The sequence below is a fragment of the Lucilia sericata genome, unplaced genomic scaffold, assembly GCF_015586225.1.
Source record: "Lucilia sericata isolate MDLA Ls3-8-SP2 unplaced genomic scaffold, ASM1558622v1 Contig000865F_arrow, whole genome shotgun sequence".
NCBI lineage: Eukaryota > Metazoa > Arthropoda > Insecta > Diptera > Calliphoridae > Lucilia > Lucilia sericata.
Window position 1 is genome coordinate 178,645 of NW_023994856.1, and position 18,939 is coordinate 197,583.

The following is an 18,939-nucleotide window of genomic DNA, read 5'->3' on the forward strand; positions in this document are numbered from 1 at the left end:
TCTATAGTCTAGTCTACAGTCTAGTCTATAGTCTAGTCTATAGTCTAGTCTATAGTCTAGTCTATAGTCTAGTCTATAGTCTAGTCTATAGTCTAGTCTATAGTATAGTCTATAGGTCTAGTCTATAGTCCTAGGTCTAGTCTAGTCTATCCATGTCTGTCTATAGTCTAGTCTATAGTCTAGTCCTATAGTCTAGTCTATAGTCTAGTCTATAGTCTAGTCTATAGTATAGTCTTATGTCTAGTCTATAGTCTAGTCTAGTAGTCTATAGTATAGTCTTAGTCTAGTCGATAGTCTAGTCTATAGTCCTAGTCTATAGTCTAGTCTATAGTCTAGTCTATAGTCTAGTCTATAGTCTAGTCTATAGTCTAGTCTATAGTCTAGTCTAGGTATAGTCTAGTCTATAGTCTAGTCCTATAGTCTCGTCTATAGTCTAGTCTATAGTCTAGTCTATAGTCTAGTCATAGTCTAGTCTATAGTCTAGTCTATAGTCTAGTCTATAGGTCTAGTCTATAGTCTAGTCTATAGTCTAGTCTATAGTCTAGTCTATAGTCTAGTCTATAGTCTAGTCTAGTCTAGTCTATAGTCTAGTCTATAGTCTAGTCCTATAGTCTAGTCCTAGTAGTCTAGTCTATAGTCTAGTCCCTATAGTCTAGTCTATAGTCTAGTCTATAGTCCTAAGTCTATAGTCTAGTCTATAGTCTAGTCTATAGTAGTCTATAGTCTAGTCTATAGTCTAGTCTATAGTCTAGTCTATAGTCTAGTCTATAGTCTAGTCTATAGTCTAGTCTATAGTCTAGTCTATAGTCTAGTCTATAGTCTAGTCTATAGTCTAGTCTATAGTCTAGTCTATAGTCTAGTCTATAGTCTAGTCTATTAGTCTAGTCTATAGTCTAGTTTATAGTCTAGTCTATAGTCTAGTCTATAGTCTAGTCAAGTCTAGTCTATAGTCTAGTCTATAGTCTAGTCTATAGTCTAGTCTATAGTCTAGTCTATAGTCTAGTCTATAGTCTAGTCTATAGTCTAGTCTATAGTCTAGTCTATAGTCTAGTCTATAGTCTAGTCTATAGTCTAATCTATAGTCTAGTCTATAGTCTAGTCTATAGTCTAGTCTATAGTCTAGTCTATAGTCTAGTCTATAGTCTAGTCTATAGTCTAGTCTATAGTCTTGTCTATAGTCTAGTCTATAGTCTAGTCTATAGTCTGGTCTATAGTCTAGTCTATAGTCTAGTCTATAGTCTTGTCTATAGTCTATTCTATAGTCTAGTCTATAGTCTAGTCTATAGCCTTGTCTGTAGTCTAATCTATAGTCTAGTCTATAGTCTAGTCTATAGTCTAGTCTATAGTCTAGTCTATAGTCTAGTCTATAGTCTAGTCTATAGTCTAGTCTATAGTCTAGTCTATAGTCTAGTCTATAGTCTAGTCTATAGTCTAGTCTATAGTCTAGTCTATAGTCTGATCTATAGTCTAGTCTATAGTCTAGTCTATAGTTTAGTCTATAGTCTAATCTATAGTCTAGTCTATAGTCTAGTCTATAGTCCAGTCTATAGTCTAGTCTATAGTCTAGTCTATAGTCTAATCCATAGTCTAGTCTATAGTCTAGTCTATAGTCTAGTCTATAATCTAGTCTATAATCTAGTCTATAGTCTAGTCTATAGTCTAGTCTATAGTCTAGTCTATAGTCTAGTCTATAGTCTAGTCTATAGTCTAGTCTATAGTCTAGTCTATAGTCTATAGTCTAGTCTATAGTCTAGTCTATAGTCTAGTCTATAGTCTAGTCTATAGTCTAGTCTATAGTCTAGTCTATAGTCTAGTCTATAGTCTAGTCTATAGTCTAGTCTATAGTCTAGTCTATAGTCTAGTCTATAGTCTGTCTATAGTCTAGTCTATTAGTCTAGTCTATAGTCTAGTCTATAGTCTAGTCTATAGTCTAGTCTATAGTCTAGTCTATAGTCTAGTCTATAGTCTAGTCTATAGTCTAGTCTATAGTCTAGTCTATAGTCTAGTCTATAGTCTAGTCTATAGTCTAGTCTATAGTCTAGTCTATAGTCTAGTCTATAGTCTATTAGTCTAGTCTATAGTCTAGTCTATAGTCTAGTCTATAGTCTAGTCTATAGTCTAGTCTATAGTCTAGTCTATAGTCTAGTCTATAGTCTAGTCTATAGTCTAGTCTATAGTCTAGTCTATAGTCTAGTCTATAGTCTAGTCTATAGTCTAAGTCTATAGTCTAGTCTATAGTCTAGTCTATAGTCTAGTCTATAGTCTAGTCTATAGTCTAGTCTATAGTCTAGTCTATAGTCTAGTCTATAGTCTAGTCTATAGTCCAGTCTATAGTCTAGTCTATAGTCTAGTCTATAGTATAGTCTATAGTCTAGTCTATAGTCTAGTCTATAATCTAGTCTATAGTCTAGTCTATAGTCTAGTCTATAGTCTAGTCTATAGTCTAGTCTAGTCTATAGTCTAGTCTATAGTCTAGTCTATAGTCTAGTCTAGTCTATAGTCTAGTCTATAGTCTAGTCTATAGTCTAGTCCATAGGTCAATTTTCGCATGAAACAAATCAGTTGTGTTCGCTACAGTAGCTCCCAAAGATTTTGAAATCTCTTCTTAAACATGATAACAAATTCTCATGCCTCAAATTCTTGCTTTTCAAACGTTTTCTTTTTTTTTACTGTATTAACTATCTTCATCACGGCAACTTATTTACCAGCATTGGGCTGATTTTAAACTGACACACTCATTCCTATAAAACTAAAATAACGTAACATTTTTGTTAAATTTTGTATTCCAAAAAAAAACCTAAACGTATTCGTACTCGTATTAACAAAATTTTTATTGTTGTTGCTATGATTGGTATTCTATAGCAGCGGTTCCCACCATTTTTTACTTCGCGGACCCCTTGAGGAATTTATTTAATTTCACGGACCCCCATACATATTTTGATATCTTATTGTTATAAATAACACTGTGATACAAAAGTGAAGAAAAATAAAATGCAGGCGTTCTCATATACCAATTCTATTTCGTTATAGTCCATAGAGTACGAATATATTTTTAGTTTTCCCCTATCACTTCGTTAACTTACTTTTTAAGAGCAAAAGATGCGAAAAAGAGCCATTTTTGAAGTTTTAAATTTGAAAAATCATAAGTTTAGTAGTTTTCATCCGATTTTCAAATCCGATTTTTTTTTTAATGATACAAGTGTCTTTTAATCCAAAAAAAGAAATCCAAAATTTATGGTCAAATGTCTGAGTTACGGTCGTTTAAGTAAAAAAACTCACACTTTTTTAAAAAATTTTCATTTTCATCATGCTCTACTTTGACCATGAGGCAGTGAGTTCATCTTTTATTACTTTCCTGAAGAATCACATAAAGGAAGGTTTCTAAAACTTGTTATTTCATAAAAATCTATGAAAAACTGGATAATTTATGCCAATTTTTCTTATAGCATGTTTCTCGAATTTTTGGTTTTCTCCATACAAATTAATTTTTGTATAAAAATGTTTATAAACATTTTTTAAACTTGTTACAAAGAAAACCAGAAACATGAACGTTTTTGTATGGAAGAAATATGCTATATTTTTATAAAACTTAGCACAACTCATAACCTTTTTCATCGATTATCATAAATTGACCATCATTGGAAACCCAACTTAATGTGGCTTTTTTCAAATGTAATAAAAGCTAAAGTTATTGCTTCATGGCCAACGTAGAGCAGTATGAAAATTAAAAATTGTGAAAAAAGTGTGAGTTTTTTTACTTAAATGGCCGTAACCAAGACATTAATCATAAATTTTGGATTTATTTTTTTGGGTTGAAAGACAACACTTGTATCTTTAAAACAAAATATCCAATTTGAAAATCGGTTGCAAACTACCAGACATATATTTTTTTAAAGTTAAAACTTCAGAAATAGCTCTTTTTCACAACTTTTGCTCTTAAAAAGGAACTAAACGAAGTGATCGGGAAAAATTAAAAATAAATTCCTACTCTATGGACTATAACGAAATGGAATTGGTATATGAGAACCCCTGCATTTTTTTGCTGTATCACTGTGTAATTGTTCGAAAATTGTCTTAGTCCTGGTCCATAAACCCTATAAAATATTCCCGTACATTGAGAACATTTAGTATTTCGGAGATGTTTTCAATTTCATGGTTTTAAATATAGAATGACTTCTAACATGATGTTTAATTTTATGATCGTGAGAGCTTTCATGTTCATTTCTCGTCAAGGTAGAGAAAAGGTTTCTTTAACAAGTATTGTCGACATGTGCTTAAAGAGTCATGTTTCTAAATTTTTTTGCGATTGCATAGGAGTGAGCTGAGTATGTAAGCTAAATTTTCGGGAAAATATGTGAAAGTTAGACTTCTTCGATGTTGTTGCGGAATGCGTTACCCACATAAAATATGACTTGAACTCTTTGCGAATGTACTGTGAATTTGGATCTTAAATTTGAATTTTAAAATACCTACGAATTATTTTACTGCGTGGTTTTGACTATTTACGCAAAACGCTATGAATTTTCTGATGTTGATTTAATAATATTGGACAACAAAATGAAGTTAAAATCTGTGTATCACGTTGGAATGGAATATTTATATTTAAAATCAACTAGATTAACACTTTTGCTTACAATTTAAAAAAATATTATGAAATGTGACCTAACTTCATATTCCGGGATACTAGTATCAGTATTTAATTCTAAGGCAAATCATTATCCGTCTGCTATAAAAACATTTATATTTATAAAAATTACAAATCACGTAATACTTTACTTTATAAAAGTGAAACAATAAATTTGTAGCGCCTAGCTTCATCCTGATAAACGACCGAAACAATAAAATTCAAAGAGTCACCAACAAATCTGGGATTATTGAATAAAAATTGTGTATTTTAGTATTTATGAAAAATTTGGAGATATTTTTAATATTTTGTAACATATAGAGAATATTTTTTATTCATGATTTTTTTCGTTCGTCTTCGCGGACCCCCTAGGATTTTGCTACGGACCACTAGGGGTCCGCGGACCCCCTTTTGGGAACCGTTGTTCTATAGAATAATACGGTTAAATAACACCAACATCTTATTGACGGACTTGGCTGGCTGATCGGTCGCATGTTATTTTATAGTTGTTGTAGTTGTTGTCAAAATTACCTACTTGAAAACAGTAGAAGAAGAAGAGTAAGGTAACAAACCCAACAAACTTTTATCGTTATTGTATACTTTTATTCTAGTTGGTTTTTTATTTATTTTATTTTTTAGTTTTTTTTTTATTTGTTTAACAAGCAAAAATAGCAAAAAAAAATTGAATTGATACTTAAATAAAATAAATCACACACACCCGAAAAATAAATCGCACACATGGCTGGTGAGTGAGTAGTTAGTAGTGTTTTTTTTTTTCGATGATTTTTTTAGGTTTTTGATCGTACGAGTATTTATTTTTATTTATTTTATTGTAATTTTGTTTTATTTTATTTAATTTTAGAAGTATTGTTGTTTATAAGGTTTTATGTCAAGCATATGGCGACCTAACCCATTGTGGGTTCGATTTAGTTCCTTAATAAATTTCTAAAGTATTGTTTTTATGGATGGGAAAATCTAACACAGTGCTGATCAACTATGATCATTTCAATTATAAAATGATCATCTCATTTATAATATTAAATTTACTCTTTTCTTTAACATCGCCCGTCAAGGATTAAAAGTCTAACACTTATCACCCAAAAAAGTTCAACAACGAAGCAAAAAAAATAAATTTTAGTCTGCCGCCTAGACTGATCAGCATGGTCTTTTTAAAACAAAACTCCATAAAAATAACAACAAAAACTAATAAATAAATACAGAAAAAATCCTAACGACAATATTAAAATGTCTAATAACAAGCGACACTGGCGACAAAATCCCCTCTAAAATACCAAAAAAGTCTGCACAGAAAACACAAAATTGATCATAAAACAAAAACTTCGATGATCAGCATAAATGGTTGAATTAAATTTCTGTGCAATGAAGTGTATTTCAAATCCAAAGTAGAAAAAAATTATAAACAAATAATAGGGGTGTTCACAAATAGAAGTAAAATAAAATCTTTGCATAAGTTTTCAGCTAAATTAGAGAACTGAAATTCATTCTGGGATCGCATCTATATATCAGATCATCATCAAGCATCTTCACATATAATGTAGCACACAATGTAAAGGTGCTTGGACGTCTTTTACCAATATATATATTTGTAAAAGATGGTATCCAAAGAACACAAAAGTTGGACGTTTATCGCGACACTGTATTCAAAAAGTGCTAACTCAGCTATCTATTTAGTTAATAATAGTTATGAGTTAGCACTTTTTGAATATAGTGAGCAATATAGTCTCCTTTTTTCTATTGAATACCCTTTATTATGTTTTTCCATAAAACATACAAAGTATTATTAATTGAAGCGAATAGAACTGTAGGAATCTTGTGTATAAAATAACTCAACTGCCAAACTTTTGCAGTGCAATAATGTTGTCTATCTAAACGGAAATCGCCGAAATGTTAGAGATCAACTGTACAATTAAGAGTAGTTTTATATTAATAGAGCTAAAGTCCTATAACTGCCTAAAACTAGATCCTGGGAATCATGGAAGAAAAACTTTTCAACAAAATGGCAGACACGCAGAAAGTATTAACATAAACTCGTAATAGTTTCTGTTAAGGATCGATAAACAAATTCCATCCATCAATGAAAAACCTTCATATGACGGAAATAGGCTAGATTAGAGATTAGAATATAGACTGGACTATAGACTAGACTATAGACTAGACTAGACTAGACTAGACTAGACTAGACTAGACTAGACTAGACTAGACTAGACTAGACTAGACTAGACTAGACTAGACTAGACTAGACTAGACTAGACTATAGACTAGACTATAGACTAGACTACAGACTAGACTATAGACTAGACTGTAGACTAGACTAGACTAGACTAGACTAGACTAGACTGTAGACTAGACTAGACTATAAACTAGACTATAGACTCGACTATAGACTCGACTATAGACTAGACTATAGACTAGACCATAGACTAGACTAGACTATAGACTCGACTATATACTAGACTATAGACTAGACTATAGACTAGACTATAGACTAGACTATAGACTAGACTATAGACTAGACTATAGACTAGACTATAGACTAGACTATAGACTAGACTATAGACTAGACTATAGACTAGACTATAGACTCGACTATAGACTCGACTATAGACTCGACTATAGACTAGAATATAGACTAGACTATAGACTCGACTATAGACTAGACTATAGACTAGACTACACTATAGATCAGACTATAGACTAGACTATAGACTAGACTATAGACTAGACTATAGACTAGACTATAGACTAGACTATAGACTAGACTATAGACTAGACTATAGACTAGACTATAGACTAGACTATAGACTAGACTATAGACTAGACTATAAACTAGACTATAGACTAGACTATGGACTAGACTATAGACTAGACTATGGACTAGACTATAGACTAGACTATGGACTAGACTATAGACTAGACTATAGACTAGACTATAGACTAGACTATAGACTAGACTATAGACTAGACTATAGACTAGACTATAGACTAGACTATAGACTAGACTATAGACTAGACTATAGACTAGACTATAGACTAGACTATAGACTAGACTATAGACTAGACTATAGACTAGACTATAGACTAGACTATAGACTAGACTATAGACTAGACTATAGACTAGACTATAGACTCGACTATAGACTAGACTATAGACTAGACTATAGACTAGACTAGACTAGACTAGACTATAGACTCGACTATAGACTAGAATATAGACTAGACTATAGACTAGACTAGACTATAGACTCGACTATAGACTAGAATATAGACTAGACTATAGACTCGACTATAGACTCGACTATAGACTAGACTATAGACTAGACTATAGATTATACTATAGACTAGACTATAGACTAGACTATAGACTAGACTATAGACTAGACTATAGACTAGACTATAGACTAGACTAGACTAGACTATAGACTAGACTATAGACTAGACGATAGACTAGACTATAGACTAGACTATAGACTAGACTATAGACTAGACTATAGACTAGACTATAGACTAGACTATAGACTAGACTATAGACTAGACTATAGACTAGACTATAGACTATACTATAGACTAGACTATAGACTAGACTATAGACTAGACTATAGACTAGACTATAGACTAGACTATAGACTAGACTATAGACTAGACTATAGACTAGACTATAGACTAGACTATAGACTAGACTATAGACTAGACTATAGACTAGACTATAGACTAGACTATAGACTAGACTATAGACTAGACTATAGACTAGACTATAGACTAGACTATAGACTAGACTATAGACTAGACTATAGACTAGACTATAGACTAGACTATAGACTAGACTATAGACTAGGACTATAGACTAGACTATAGACTAGACTATAGACTAGACTATAGACTAGACTATAGACTAGACTATAGACTAGACTATAGACTAGACTATAGACTAGACTATAGACTAGACTATAGACTAGACTATAGACTAGACTATAGACTAGACTATAGACTAGACTATAGACTAGACTATAGACTAGACTATAGACTAGACTATAGACTAGACTATAGACTAGACTATAGACTAGACTATAGACTAGACTATAGACTAGACTAGACTATAGACTAGACTATAGACTAGACCATAGACTTGACTATAGACTAGACCATAGACTTGACTATAGACTAGACCATAGACTTGACTATAGACTAGACCATAGACTTGACTATAGACTAGACTATAGACTAGACTATAGACTAGACCATAGACTTGACTATAGACTTGACTATAGACTAGACAATAGAGTAGAATATAGACTAGACTATAGACAAGACTATAGACTAGACAATAGAGTAGATTATAGACTAGACTTTAGACTAGACTATAGATTTTAATACTTTAAATCGAAATATTCTTCTGCGAATTTTCAATAAAGATCAAAAACTATTATTGTCCAGAAACAAAACTTTCTGGACTTATTCCATTTTACCATGCACTCACTCAGTCACTCTAAAGTGTTTCCCGATGACTGACTGAGTGAGTGTGTTCATGTGAAATTTAAAACGAAATCGAATACAAATCAAATTATATTTAAAAATCAATAAATTTTCAACTAAACATTTTTTGTTGTTTTTGTGTCTTGTTATAATTTTGTGTCGTATTGTTTGTTTGTTTGTATAACGATTTAAATGAATTGAAAGTAATTTTAAGCCCTTCTTTTTTTTTTGAACCAATGGCTCTTAAAAAAGACGGCGAGACATGAAAAAAAAACTATTCAGGCCGGGTTAATTCAATACTTTAGCTATAAATGTAGGTTTCTGCATTAGACTATGTATTGAACAGGAAGAAACAAGAATTCAAATCAAACTTACCTGTTTCTCAACCAACGGTCGCCTGTAGATAAATTCCTTTTTGGCTGAATACATTTCGGGCGGTATACCTTTGAACGAATAGCGCAATACACTGTCCTCATCTTCCGATATGTACGAGGGAGATGATGTGTAATTGTTGTTGTTGCTGTTGGGTGTAGCGGGTAAAAAGTTTGTGCTGGAATCTGCTTGGCCACACATAAAATCTAAATGATGATCACAGGAGTGGCTACAATTACGCTGGCTGCTGGACGTGTTACAAGAATACGCCGATAATGTAGCCGATGTATTTGAACGTAAAGTGGCGGTGGCACTAGTAGACGGCAGCTGCTGATCCTGACAGTGACACTGACAACAGCAAGAGGGTGACACTTCTATCATATCCGCCGTAGAGGTTGATGAAGATGCCCTTGTATGGGTGCGCCCCAAAGGAGGGGCGGTTAATAAACTTTCGGCCTCGGGCACCATGTTGTATGCTTTACCTTTTTTTGTATTTTGTGTAAAAAAGACACGTGTGTTGGTGGTGTCTGTGTTCGTATTATAAACTTTAACTTTAACGGAAGGGTGAATTTTAAATTATTATTACTTTTTTTTGCGTTTGTTGTTTTTGTTAAAAGTTGTTATTTGTGGTTGTTTTGTTGTTGTATTTTCGAACTTTAATTGTAAAATTATTTATTCTAAACTCGTCGTCGTTTGCCATTTGACGAGGGCATTGATTTGATAATGGATTTTGTGTGTGGTTTTCTTCTTTTTGTTTAATTTTTTTTGTTATTTATTTGTTATTGTTGTAGTTATAATTTCCTTTTTTATTTATTTTTTTTTCTGTTAATGTTGTTAACAAATTATGTTCAAGTACCTTATTTTGTAAACAAAATATTTTGGGATTCTTTTTGTATCTAAAAGATTCATGATGATTAGAAAATTATGCAAATTGGATGGAATTTTTGTTGTTGTTTAAATTTACATGCAAATCTTTGTTTTTCTAAAGTACGTCTATCTGAGATTTTGATGCTGTTGTATAAAAGGTAATAAAATTATTAATAGTTTTTTTGGTGGCTTTTGCATAAAATAAACTCTTTCAAAATCTCATCTACTTAAACGTTATAATTTAGTTGTAAATATTTTTTTAAACCGGTTTACATTACACCAACAATTTTTGGAAATATTTTTGAAGCATATAGAGACACTTTGTCTAAACTAAATAAGAGTTAACGATTTTTATTGATTTTAAAACTTTAACGAGTATAAAAAATAAATAAATTATTTAACGAATTTTTGAATGTGACAGAAGCAAAAAAGTAGATATTTGGGAGTTTTAATGATGTAAACATTTATATCGAAGTTTTGAATATTTTTGAAATAGTTTGATGTATTTGTGTATCGGTTTGTTATGTCTTCAAAACTAAAGTCAAAATTGTGGGACACAAAAATTTTAAGTTGCTCCGAACCCATTTGTGCCGGTTTATTGTGGCTAACTAACTAACTAACTAACTAACTACTACTACTAACTAACTAACCTAACTAACTAACTAACTAACTACTAACTAACTACTAACTGAACTAACTACGAAAACGAACGAAAACGAACGAACGAACGAACGAACGAACGAACGAACGAAAACGAAAACGAAGAACGAAACGAAACGAACGAACGAACGAACGAACGACGAACGAACGAACGAACGAACGAACGAAACGAACGAACGAACGAACAACGAACGAACGAACGAACGAACTAACAAACGAAAACGAACGAACGAACGAACGAAGAACGAACTAACGAACGAAGAACAACGAAACGAAAAACGAACACGAACGAACGAACGAACGAACTAACTAAACGAAAAACGAACGAACGAACGAACGAAACGAACTAAACGAAAACGAACGAACGAACGAAACGAACGAACGAACGAAACGAACGAACGAACGAACGAACGAACGAACGAACGAACGAACGAAACGACGAACGAACGAACGAAAGAACGAACGAACGAACGAACGAACGAAACGAACGAACGAAAAACGAACGAACGAACGAACGAACGAACGAACGAACGAACGAACTAACTAACTAACTAACTAACTAACTAACTAACTAACTAACTAACTAACTAACTAACTAACTAACTAACTAACTAACTAACTAACTAACTAACTAACTAACTAACTAACTACTAACTAACTAACTAACTAACTAACTAACTAACTAACTAACTAACTAACTAACTAACTAACTAACTAACTAACTAACTAACTAACTAACTAACTAACTAACTAACTAACTAACTAACTAACTAACTAACTAACTAACTAACTAACTAACTAACTACTAACTAACTAACTAACTAACTAACTAACTAACTAACTAACTAACTAACTAACTAACTAACTAACTAACTAACTAACTAACTAACTAACTACTAACTAACTAACTAACTAACTAACTAACTAACTAACTACTAACTAACTAACTAACTAACTAACTAACTAACTAACTAACTAACTAACTAACTAACTAACTAACTAACTAACTAACTAACTAACTAACTAACTAACTAACTAACTAACTAACTAACTAACTAACTAACTAACTAACTAACTAACTAACTACTAACTAACTAACTAACTAACTAACTAACTAACTAACTAACTAACTAACTAACTACTAACTAACTAACTAACTAACTAACTACTAACTAAGCTAACTAACTAACTAACTAACTAACTAAGTACTAACTAACTAACTTAAGCTACACTAACTAACTAACTAACTAACTAACCTAACTAACTAAACTAACTAACCTAACTACTAACTAACTACCTAAACTAACTCAACTACCAACTAACTAACTAACTAAACTAACTACCGGAACTAACTAACTAACTAACGAACTAACTAACTAACGAACTAAACTACTAACTAACTAACTAAATAACTAGAACTAACTACTACTAACTAACTAACTAACTACTAAAAACTAACTACTAACTAACTAAACAACTAACTAACTAAGTAGTTAAACAATGAAGTTCTAATTAAAAAACAAATTACTTAATTGTGAACGCAATTCCTTCATTTGTTGAAATTAGATGCCATCAACTAACTGGCATCAAAGCTCTTCATTACCGTGGTTGACATCCAAAAGTAGGTTTAGGGGGTATGATTAAATTTTACAATTACAACATTACATTTGAAGTAAAATTTCAATTGAATTACAATCACTTATAATTAACGGAAACTTCAATTGACAAGTAATTGTAATGGTCTGAACCTCAATTACAATGAATTGTAATTCCTTGTTGATTCAATTACACTTTGTAATTGGCAAACATTCAATTACAAGTAATTGTAATTAACTATGTAATGAATTACTTTATATAATCGTTACACCCCAAGCCTGATCCAGATACACCAAGGTCAAGACAAAAATACTTTTGAAAAGAAACTAAAAATCTGTTGCCGATTATCTCTCAGCAAAACACTAACTCTTTGTGACGGCCACTGCTTTACACCCAAGTAGATAAAAATCATTTCAACTTAAACAAATCCCTTTAAATTATTCTTTCGCGTGCTTTACTCCGAATAGTGTTCATCAGAATTGATCATACTTATTTAATGTTTTATATGATTGAAAAGTTTTTAAAAAAACACAAATGTCATCACTATCAATCAATCTCTTATGCTTGAATAAATCAAATTATTGAAAACTAATTGACATAAACCAAACAAATCGATCATATGCTGATCATGAAGAAGTACTCTAGCATAAACATTAAATAATATTTAAGACAAGGCGGTGGTTATGAATAATTTAAAATAATCTTCAGATAATATTGAAAAATGTTAAAGAAATGTTTAAGTACTTTAAAGTTAAATTCATTTGGAATTATTATACTGTAGCAGTGTTCATATATAGCCCTTGTTTAGCATTTTAGTGTTCTTTATCTAATCTTTAAAATCAGCTGTCTTTATTTTGGGTTTTTTCTTTGTTAAGTTAGGTCCGGCTTTGAAGCATTCTGTTGCTGTTTTTTTAAGAAACAAACATGTTGTGAATTTTTTATTAGAGTAATTTTTAGTGGTATTATTAGAAGGAGGGTCTGTATTAGGCTATAAAACTGTTGGTTTACTTCTAACAGTTTGACAAATTTATGTGAAACTTAAAATCGTACATAAAAAGTTGTTACGTTTAAGAAATTCTAAATAGATCCAATATTATTAAAGAAGACTACTTCCGTTTATATTTAGCTTAACAGTAGAGCAAATCAGAAATTGTTTGAGTTTGAATTTAGATACACCCATATCAAGAAAAAACGTTTGTTTGATCCTAGAGCCAAACGCAATATATTGACAGAAATATACCATCGTTTACCTAATCATAACACAAGCTTCCTGGCAGAAGTCCAAGCAATAACGGAATGTGTAAATTGGATTAGAATAAATATGGCGCCGAGAGCCAGAAGGCAGTTAGGGCGATATCAGGTTATAGAATTAAATCTGAGACCGTATTGTAACCTTTGTAAGAAAGCTTTAACTGAATACTCTCCCAGAGGTAAAGTTTACATCATATAGGTACCAGGGCACTCGGGAGTAGTCGGCAACGAAAGGGCGAAAGTAATAGGTTTAAAGGGAAGGGGGGCTCGAGGTAGTTAACCTTACGAACGCTAAACCATTCGACTCAACAAAAGCTAAATTAAAAATATGGGTGAGAGAATTCCATAAGGTCTCTATGAATAATGAAACGAAGGGTAGAACCACAAAGATCCTATGGGGTGACTGTGATGAGAACAAGACGAGAAATCAACTTAAAATGAGCAAGTCTGAAATTAGTATGATGGTACGTATTCTGAGTGGACCCATAGGATTACCAGCACATCTATATAAAATAGGACGTGCGGATTCAGACGAATGTAGAGCGACGAATGTGGAGAGTTCTTTGCCACTGTCAGTCATTCGTCGAAGTTAGATCCAAGTATCATGGCAGTGATATTATTCCGGAAATAACATTCCTGACTAACACTGATTGGAAAGTTCTTAGGAATTACGTCCAGGAATAAATTTTTTTTTCATGAAAAGGAGCGCACAACAGGCCAGATAGATACATTCTCCTATCAAACTAACCTAACCATATATTTTCTTAAAAATTCTGAATAATTTTATTTATATCAAAACAAATGTTTTTTTCAGATTTTGGTTAAAAAAAATATTCTGAAATTTCAAAAAAAAAATTTAAATTTTAAGAAAATTCTGAAAAATTCTCAAATTTATAAAAAAAAAATCTACAAAAATATTTATCTTAAAATTTTTTAATAATTTTAAAGTATTTTCCATAAAAAACAAAATTTATTGAAAAAAAAATATAAAATTTAAAAAAGTTCTGAAAAATTCCAAAATTTGTTAGAAAAAAATTTAAAAAATTATTTCTTATTTTCTGAATAATTTTAAACTTTTCTATAAAAAAATAGATTTTTAAAAAAATTCTAAAAAATATTTTTAATTCTCCTAAAAATTCCACATAAATTTATTTTAAAAAAATATATATTTTTTCTGAAATTTTTCTGAATTCTGAAAAAAATTTTAATTTTTGGAAAAAGATCCAAAATTTATTAGAAAAAATCTACAAAAATATTTTTTTAAATTTTTATTTTTCAAAAAATATTCGGAAATTCTGAAAAAAGGTATTTTCAAAAAAAATCCTAAATTTATTACAAAAAATCTAAAAAAATATTTCTTAAAAATTCAGAATAATTTTAAAATTTTTTCTGATTCAAAAATAATTGAAAAATTAAAAAAAATATTCTGAAATTCAGAAAAAATTAAAGATTTGCTAAAAAATTCTGGCTCAGATATGATGACTTAAGTATACGTCCGTTATAGACTAAATTCTGATCTACTTCCCTAGATGGGTTTCTAAGCTATCAACTGTCCTTCCTATAACATTTTTCATAATTTATGATATTTTATGGTTACAAACTATTTCCCACTAAACACCAATTTATTTATTTATTTAAAAATCTATATTTTTTTGTATAAAATAAACACAAAAGACAAAAACGGGGAGCTTAGAGTTTTTGTCTGCAAAAGACATTGACATTAACCGCGAATTTATTTTAAAATTCAGCAACAATTTCAACGTTTTTTTCTCATTTTTTGCAACCAAATTGTTATAAGTTTTTGTTTGTTTTAGGTTTTAAAGAAAAAAAAAGCTTTGAAAATTGCTGGTTTCAATGCTTTTGGAGGGTATTTCAAAACTAAATATTAAAGAAAAAATAAACAAATTCAAACAGACGTCACATTTTTCTTTAATTTGTTTAAAAACTATATTGTTTTCTTTGGGTGAAAAAGTAAATAAACTTTAAAATTTTTTAATTGAAATTAAATTTTCTTTTCACTTTTATTTCAAGGTTTTTTTTCGCAGCACTTCTTGTCCACATTGTAAAATTTTTTTACAATTTTTAAATTCTTCATTTAATTTATCATTTTATGTTTTAAAGTTTATTTTGACACGAGCACTATTTGCCAAAAATTAAAAAAAAAGAAAAATAATTAAAAACACCAACAACAACAACAGAAAAAAACTAACCAGTCATTCGATTTTTTTTATCTTCTTCAACATGATTTGATTTTTGCAATAATTTTTTTTTCTACTTTTTGTTTTCTAAACAAATTCTTAAAGTAGTAAAAAATTTTTTATCACTATTTTAGTTAGAATTTTTTTTACCCACATTTTATTTTCAAAAAAAGGTGAATGAATTAAAAACACGATTCTTTGTTATTACTTTTTATTTGCAATATTTTTTTTATTGATTTTAGTATTTTTTACTTTATATTATTTTTTTTCCATTTCCTTAATAATTTTTCGTTAAAATTTTTCTTGAATATTTCTATTTTTCTAAAATATTACACAAAACTTTTTAAACAATTTTCTTTTTATTATTTACTTTTTTAGATTTATTAATTTTTACTACAAATATTTAAATTTCTTTCGTATAAATTTTATTTTGTAACAAAATTTTTTTGTTAGCTTTATTTCATTTTATTCGTTTAAATATTATTTTGTTTTAAATTTTTGTATGAAATTATTTTTTTCTTCTTTTTTTAGTATTTTTAGCGCGCTGTCGTTCGTTGCCTCGTACACACGCGTCCAATACTGCTCTATGGGTCTGGTCTGATGTCTGTCTTTTGGTCTTTATTATTATTTTTTTATTTTATTTTATTTTTTTCTACTTGGCGGCTTTTAAAATTTGGTGTAGTAGTAGAATATATATTTTATTTTTTTTTATTTTACTGCTGCTGCTGCTGTTGTTGCTGTTTTAGTGTATTTTATGGTGCTCAGCAACAAACACTACTCTTAAAAAATATGATACAACAACATTAACAGTCGTGGAGATATATTTAGAGGAGATTGAGCTGTTTTTGAGAAATATGTTTAAGTCTAGTCTAAATCCGGTGTATAGTCTAGTCCCTAGTCTAGTCTATAGTTTAGTCTATAGTCTAGTCTATAGTCTAGTCTATAGTCTAGTCTATAGTCTAGTCTATAGTCTAGTCTATAGTCTAGTCTATAGTCTAGTCTATAGTCTAGTCTATAGTCTAGTCTATAGTCTAGTCTATAGTCTAGTCTATAGTCTAGTCTACAGTCTAGTCTATAGTCTAGTCTATAGTCTAGTCTATAGTCTAGTCTATAGTCTAGTCTATAGTCTAGTCTAGTCTATAGTCTAGTCTAGTCTATAGTCTAGTCTAGTCTAGTCTATAGTCTAGTCTAGTCTATAGTCTAGTCTAGTCTATAGTCTAGTCTATAGTCTAGTCTATAGTCTAGTCTATAGTCTAGTCTATAGTCTAGTCTAAAGTCTAGTCTATAGTCTAGTCTATAGTCTAGTCTTAGTCTAGCTATAGTCTAGTCTATAGTCTAGTCTATAGGCTATAGTCTATCTATAGTCTAGTCTATAGTCTAGTGTATAGTCTATCTATAGTCTAGTCTATAGTCTAGTTATAGTCTAGTCTATAGTCTAGTCTATAGTCTAGTCTATAGTCTGTCTATAGTCTAGTCTATAGTCATCTATAGTCTAGTCTATAGTCTAGTCTATAGTCTAGTCTATAGTCTAGTCTATAGTCTAGTCTATAGCTAGTCCTATAGTCCTAGTATAGTTAGTCTAGTCTAGTCTATAGTCTAGTCTATAGTCTAGTCTATAGTCTAGTCTATAGTCTAGTCTATAGTCTAGTCTATAGTCTAGTCTATAGTCTAGTCTATAGTCTAGTCTATAGTCTAGTCTATAGTCTAGTCTATAGTCTAGTCTATAGTCTAGTCTATAGTCTAGTCTATAGTCTAGTCTATAGTCTAGTCTATAGTCTAGTCTATAGTCTAGTCTATAGTCTAGTCTATAGTCTAGTCTATAGTCTAGTCTATAGTCTAGTCTATAGTCTAGTCTATAGTCTAGTCTATAGTCTAGGTCTATAGTCTAGTCTATAGTCTAGTCTATAGTCTAGTCTATAGTCTAGTCTATAGTCTAGTCTATAGTCTAGTCTATAGTCTAGTCTATAGTCTAGTCTATAGTCTAGTCTATAGTCTAGTCTATAGTCTAGTCTATAGTCTAGTCTATAGTCTAGTCTATAGTCTAGTCTATAGTCTAGTCTATAGTCTAGTCTATAGTCTAGTCTATAGTCTAGTCTATAGTCTAGTCTATAGTCTAGTCTATAGTCTAGTCTATAGTCTAGTCTATAGTCTAGTCTATAGTCTAGTCTAGTCTATAGTCTAGTCTATAGTCTAGTCTATAGTCTAGTCTATAGTCTAGTAGTCTAGTCTATAGTCTAGTCTATAGTCTAGTCTATAGTCTAGTCTATAGTCTACAGTCTAGTCTATAGTCTAGTCTACAGTCTAGTCTATAGTCTAGTCTACAGTCTAGTCTATAGTCTAGTCTATAGTCTAGTCTATAGTCTAGTCTATAGTCTAGTCTATAGTCTAGTCTATAGTCTAGTCTATAGTCTAGTCTATAGTCTAGTCTATAGTCTAGTCTATAGTCTAGTCTATAGTCTAGTCTATAGTCTAGTCTATAGTCTAGTCTATAGTCAGTCTATAGTCTAGTCTATAGTCTAGTCTATAGTCTAGTCTATAGTCTAGTCTATAGTCTAGTCTATAGTCATAGTCTAGTCTATAGTCTAGTCTATAGTCTAGTCTATAGTCTAGTCTATAGTCTAGTCTATAGTCTAGTCTATAGTCTAGTCTATAGTCTAGTCTATAGTCTAGTCTATAGTCTAGTCTATAGTCTAGTCTATAGTCTAGTCTATAGTAGTCTAGTCTAGTCTATAGTCTAGTCTATAGTCTAGTCTATAGTCTAGTCTAGTCTATAGTCTAGTCTATAGTCTAGTCTATAGTCTAGTCTATAGTCTAGTCTATAGTCTAGTCTATAGTCTAGTCTATAGTCTAGTCTATAGTCTAGTCTATAGTCTAGTCTAT

General features: G+C 30.7%; 1 protein-coding gene across 3 annotated transcripts in view; it reads right to left on the reverse strand.

Annotated features, from left to right (window-relative positions):
* Positions 1-16,775, reverse strand: part of LOC119608658 (A disintegrin and metalloproteinase with thrombospondin motifs 9) — a 185,412-nt gene extending 168,637 nt beyond the window's left edge. Inside the window, exons 1-2 of one of the 3 annotated variants that reach the window (XM_037963162.1) lie at positions 16,214-16,775; positions 9,491-10,383 (exon numbers count right to left, since the gene is read on the reverse strand). In XM_037963162.1, the coding sequence (XP_037819090.1) occupies positions 9,491-9,955 (465 nt within the window). In that variant the 5' untranslated portion in view covers positions 9,956-10,383; positions 16,214-16,775. Of the gene's footprint in view, positions 1-9,490; positions 10,492-16,213 lie in introns of those variants that run through there. The other 2 variants (XM_037963160.1, XM_037963161.1) reach the window with 2 other exon arrangements.
* Between the last annotated feature and the right edge of the window lie 2,164 nt (positions 16,776-18,939).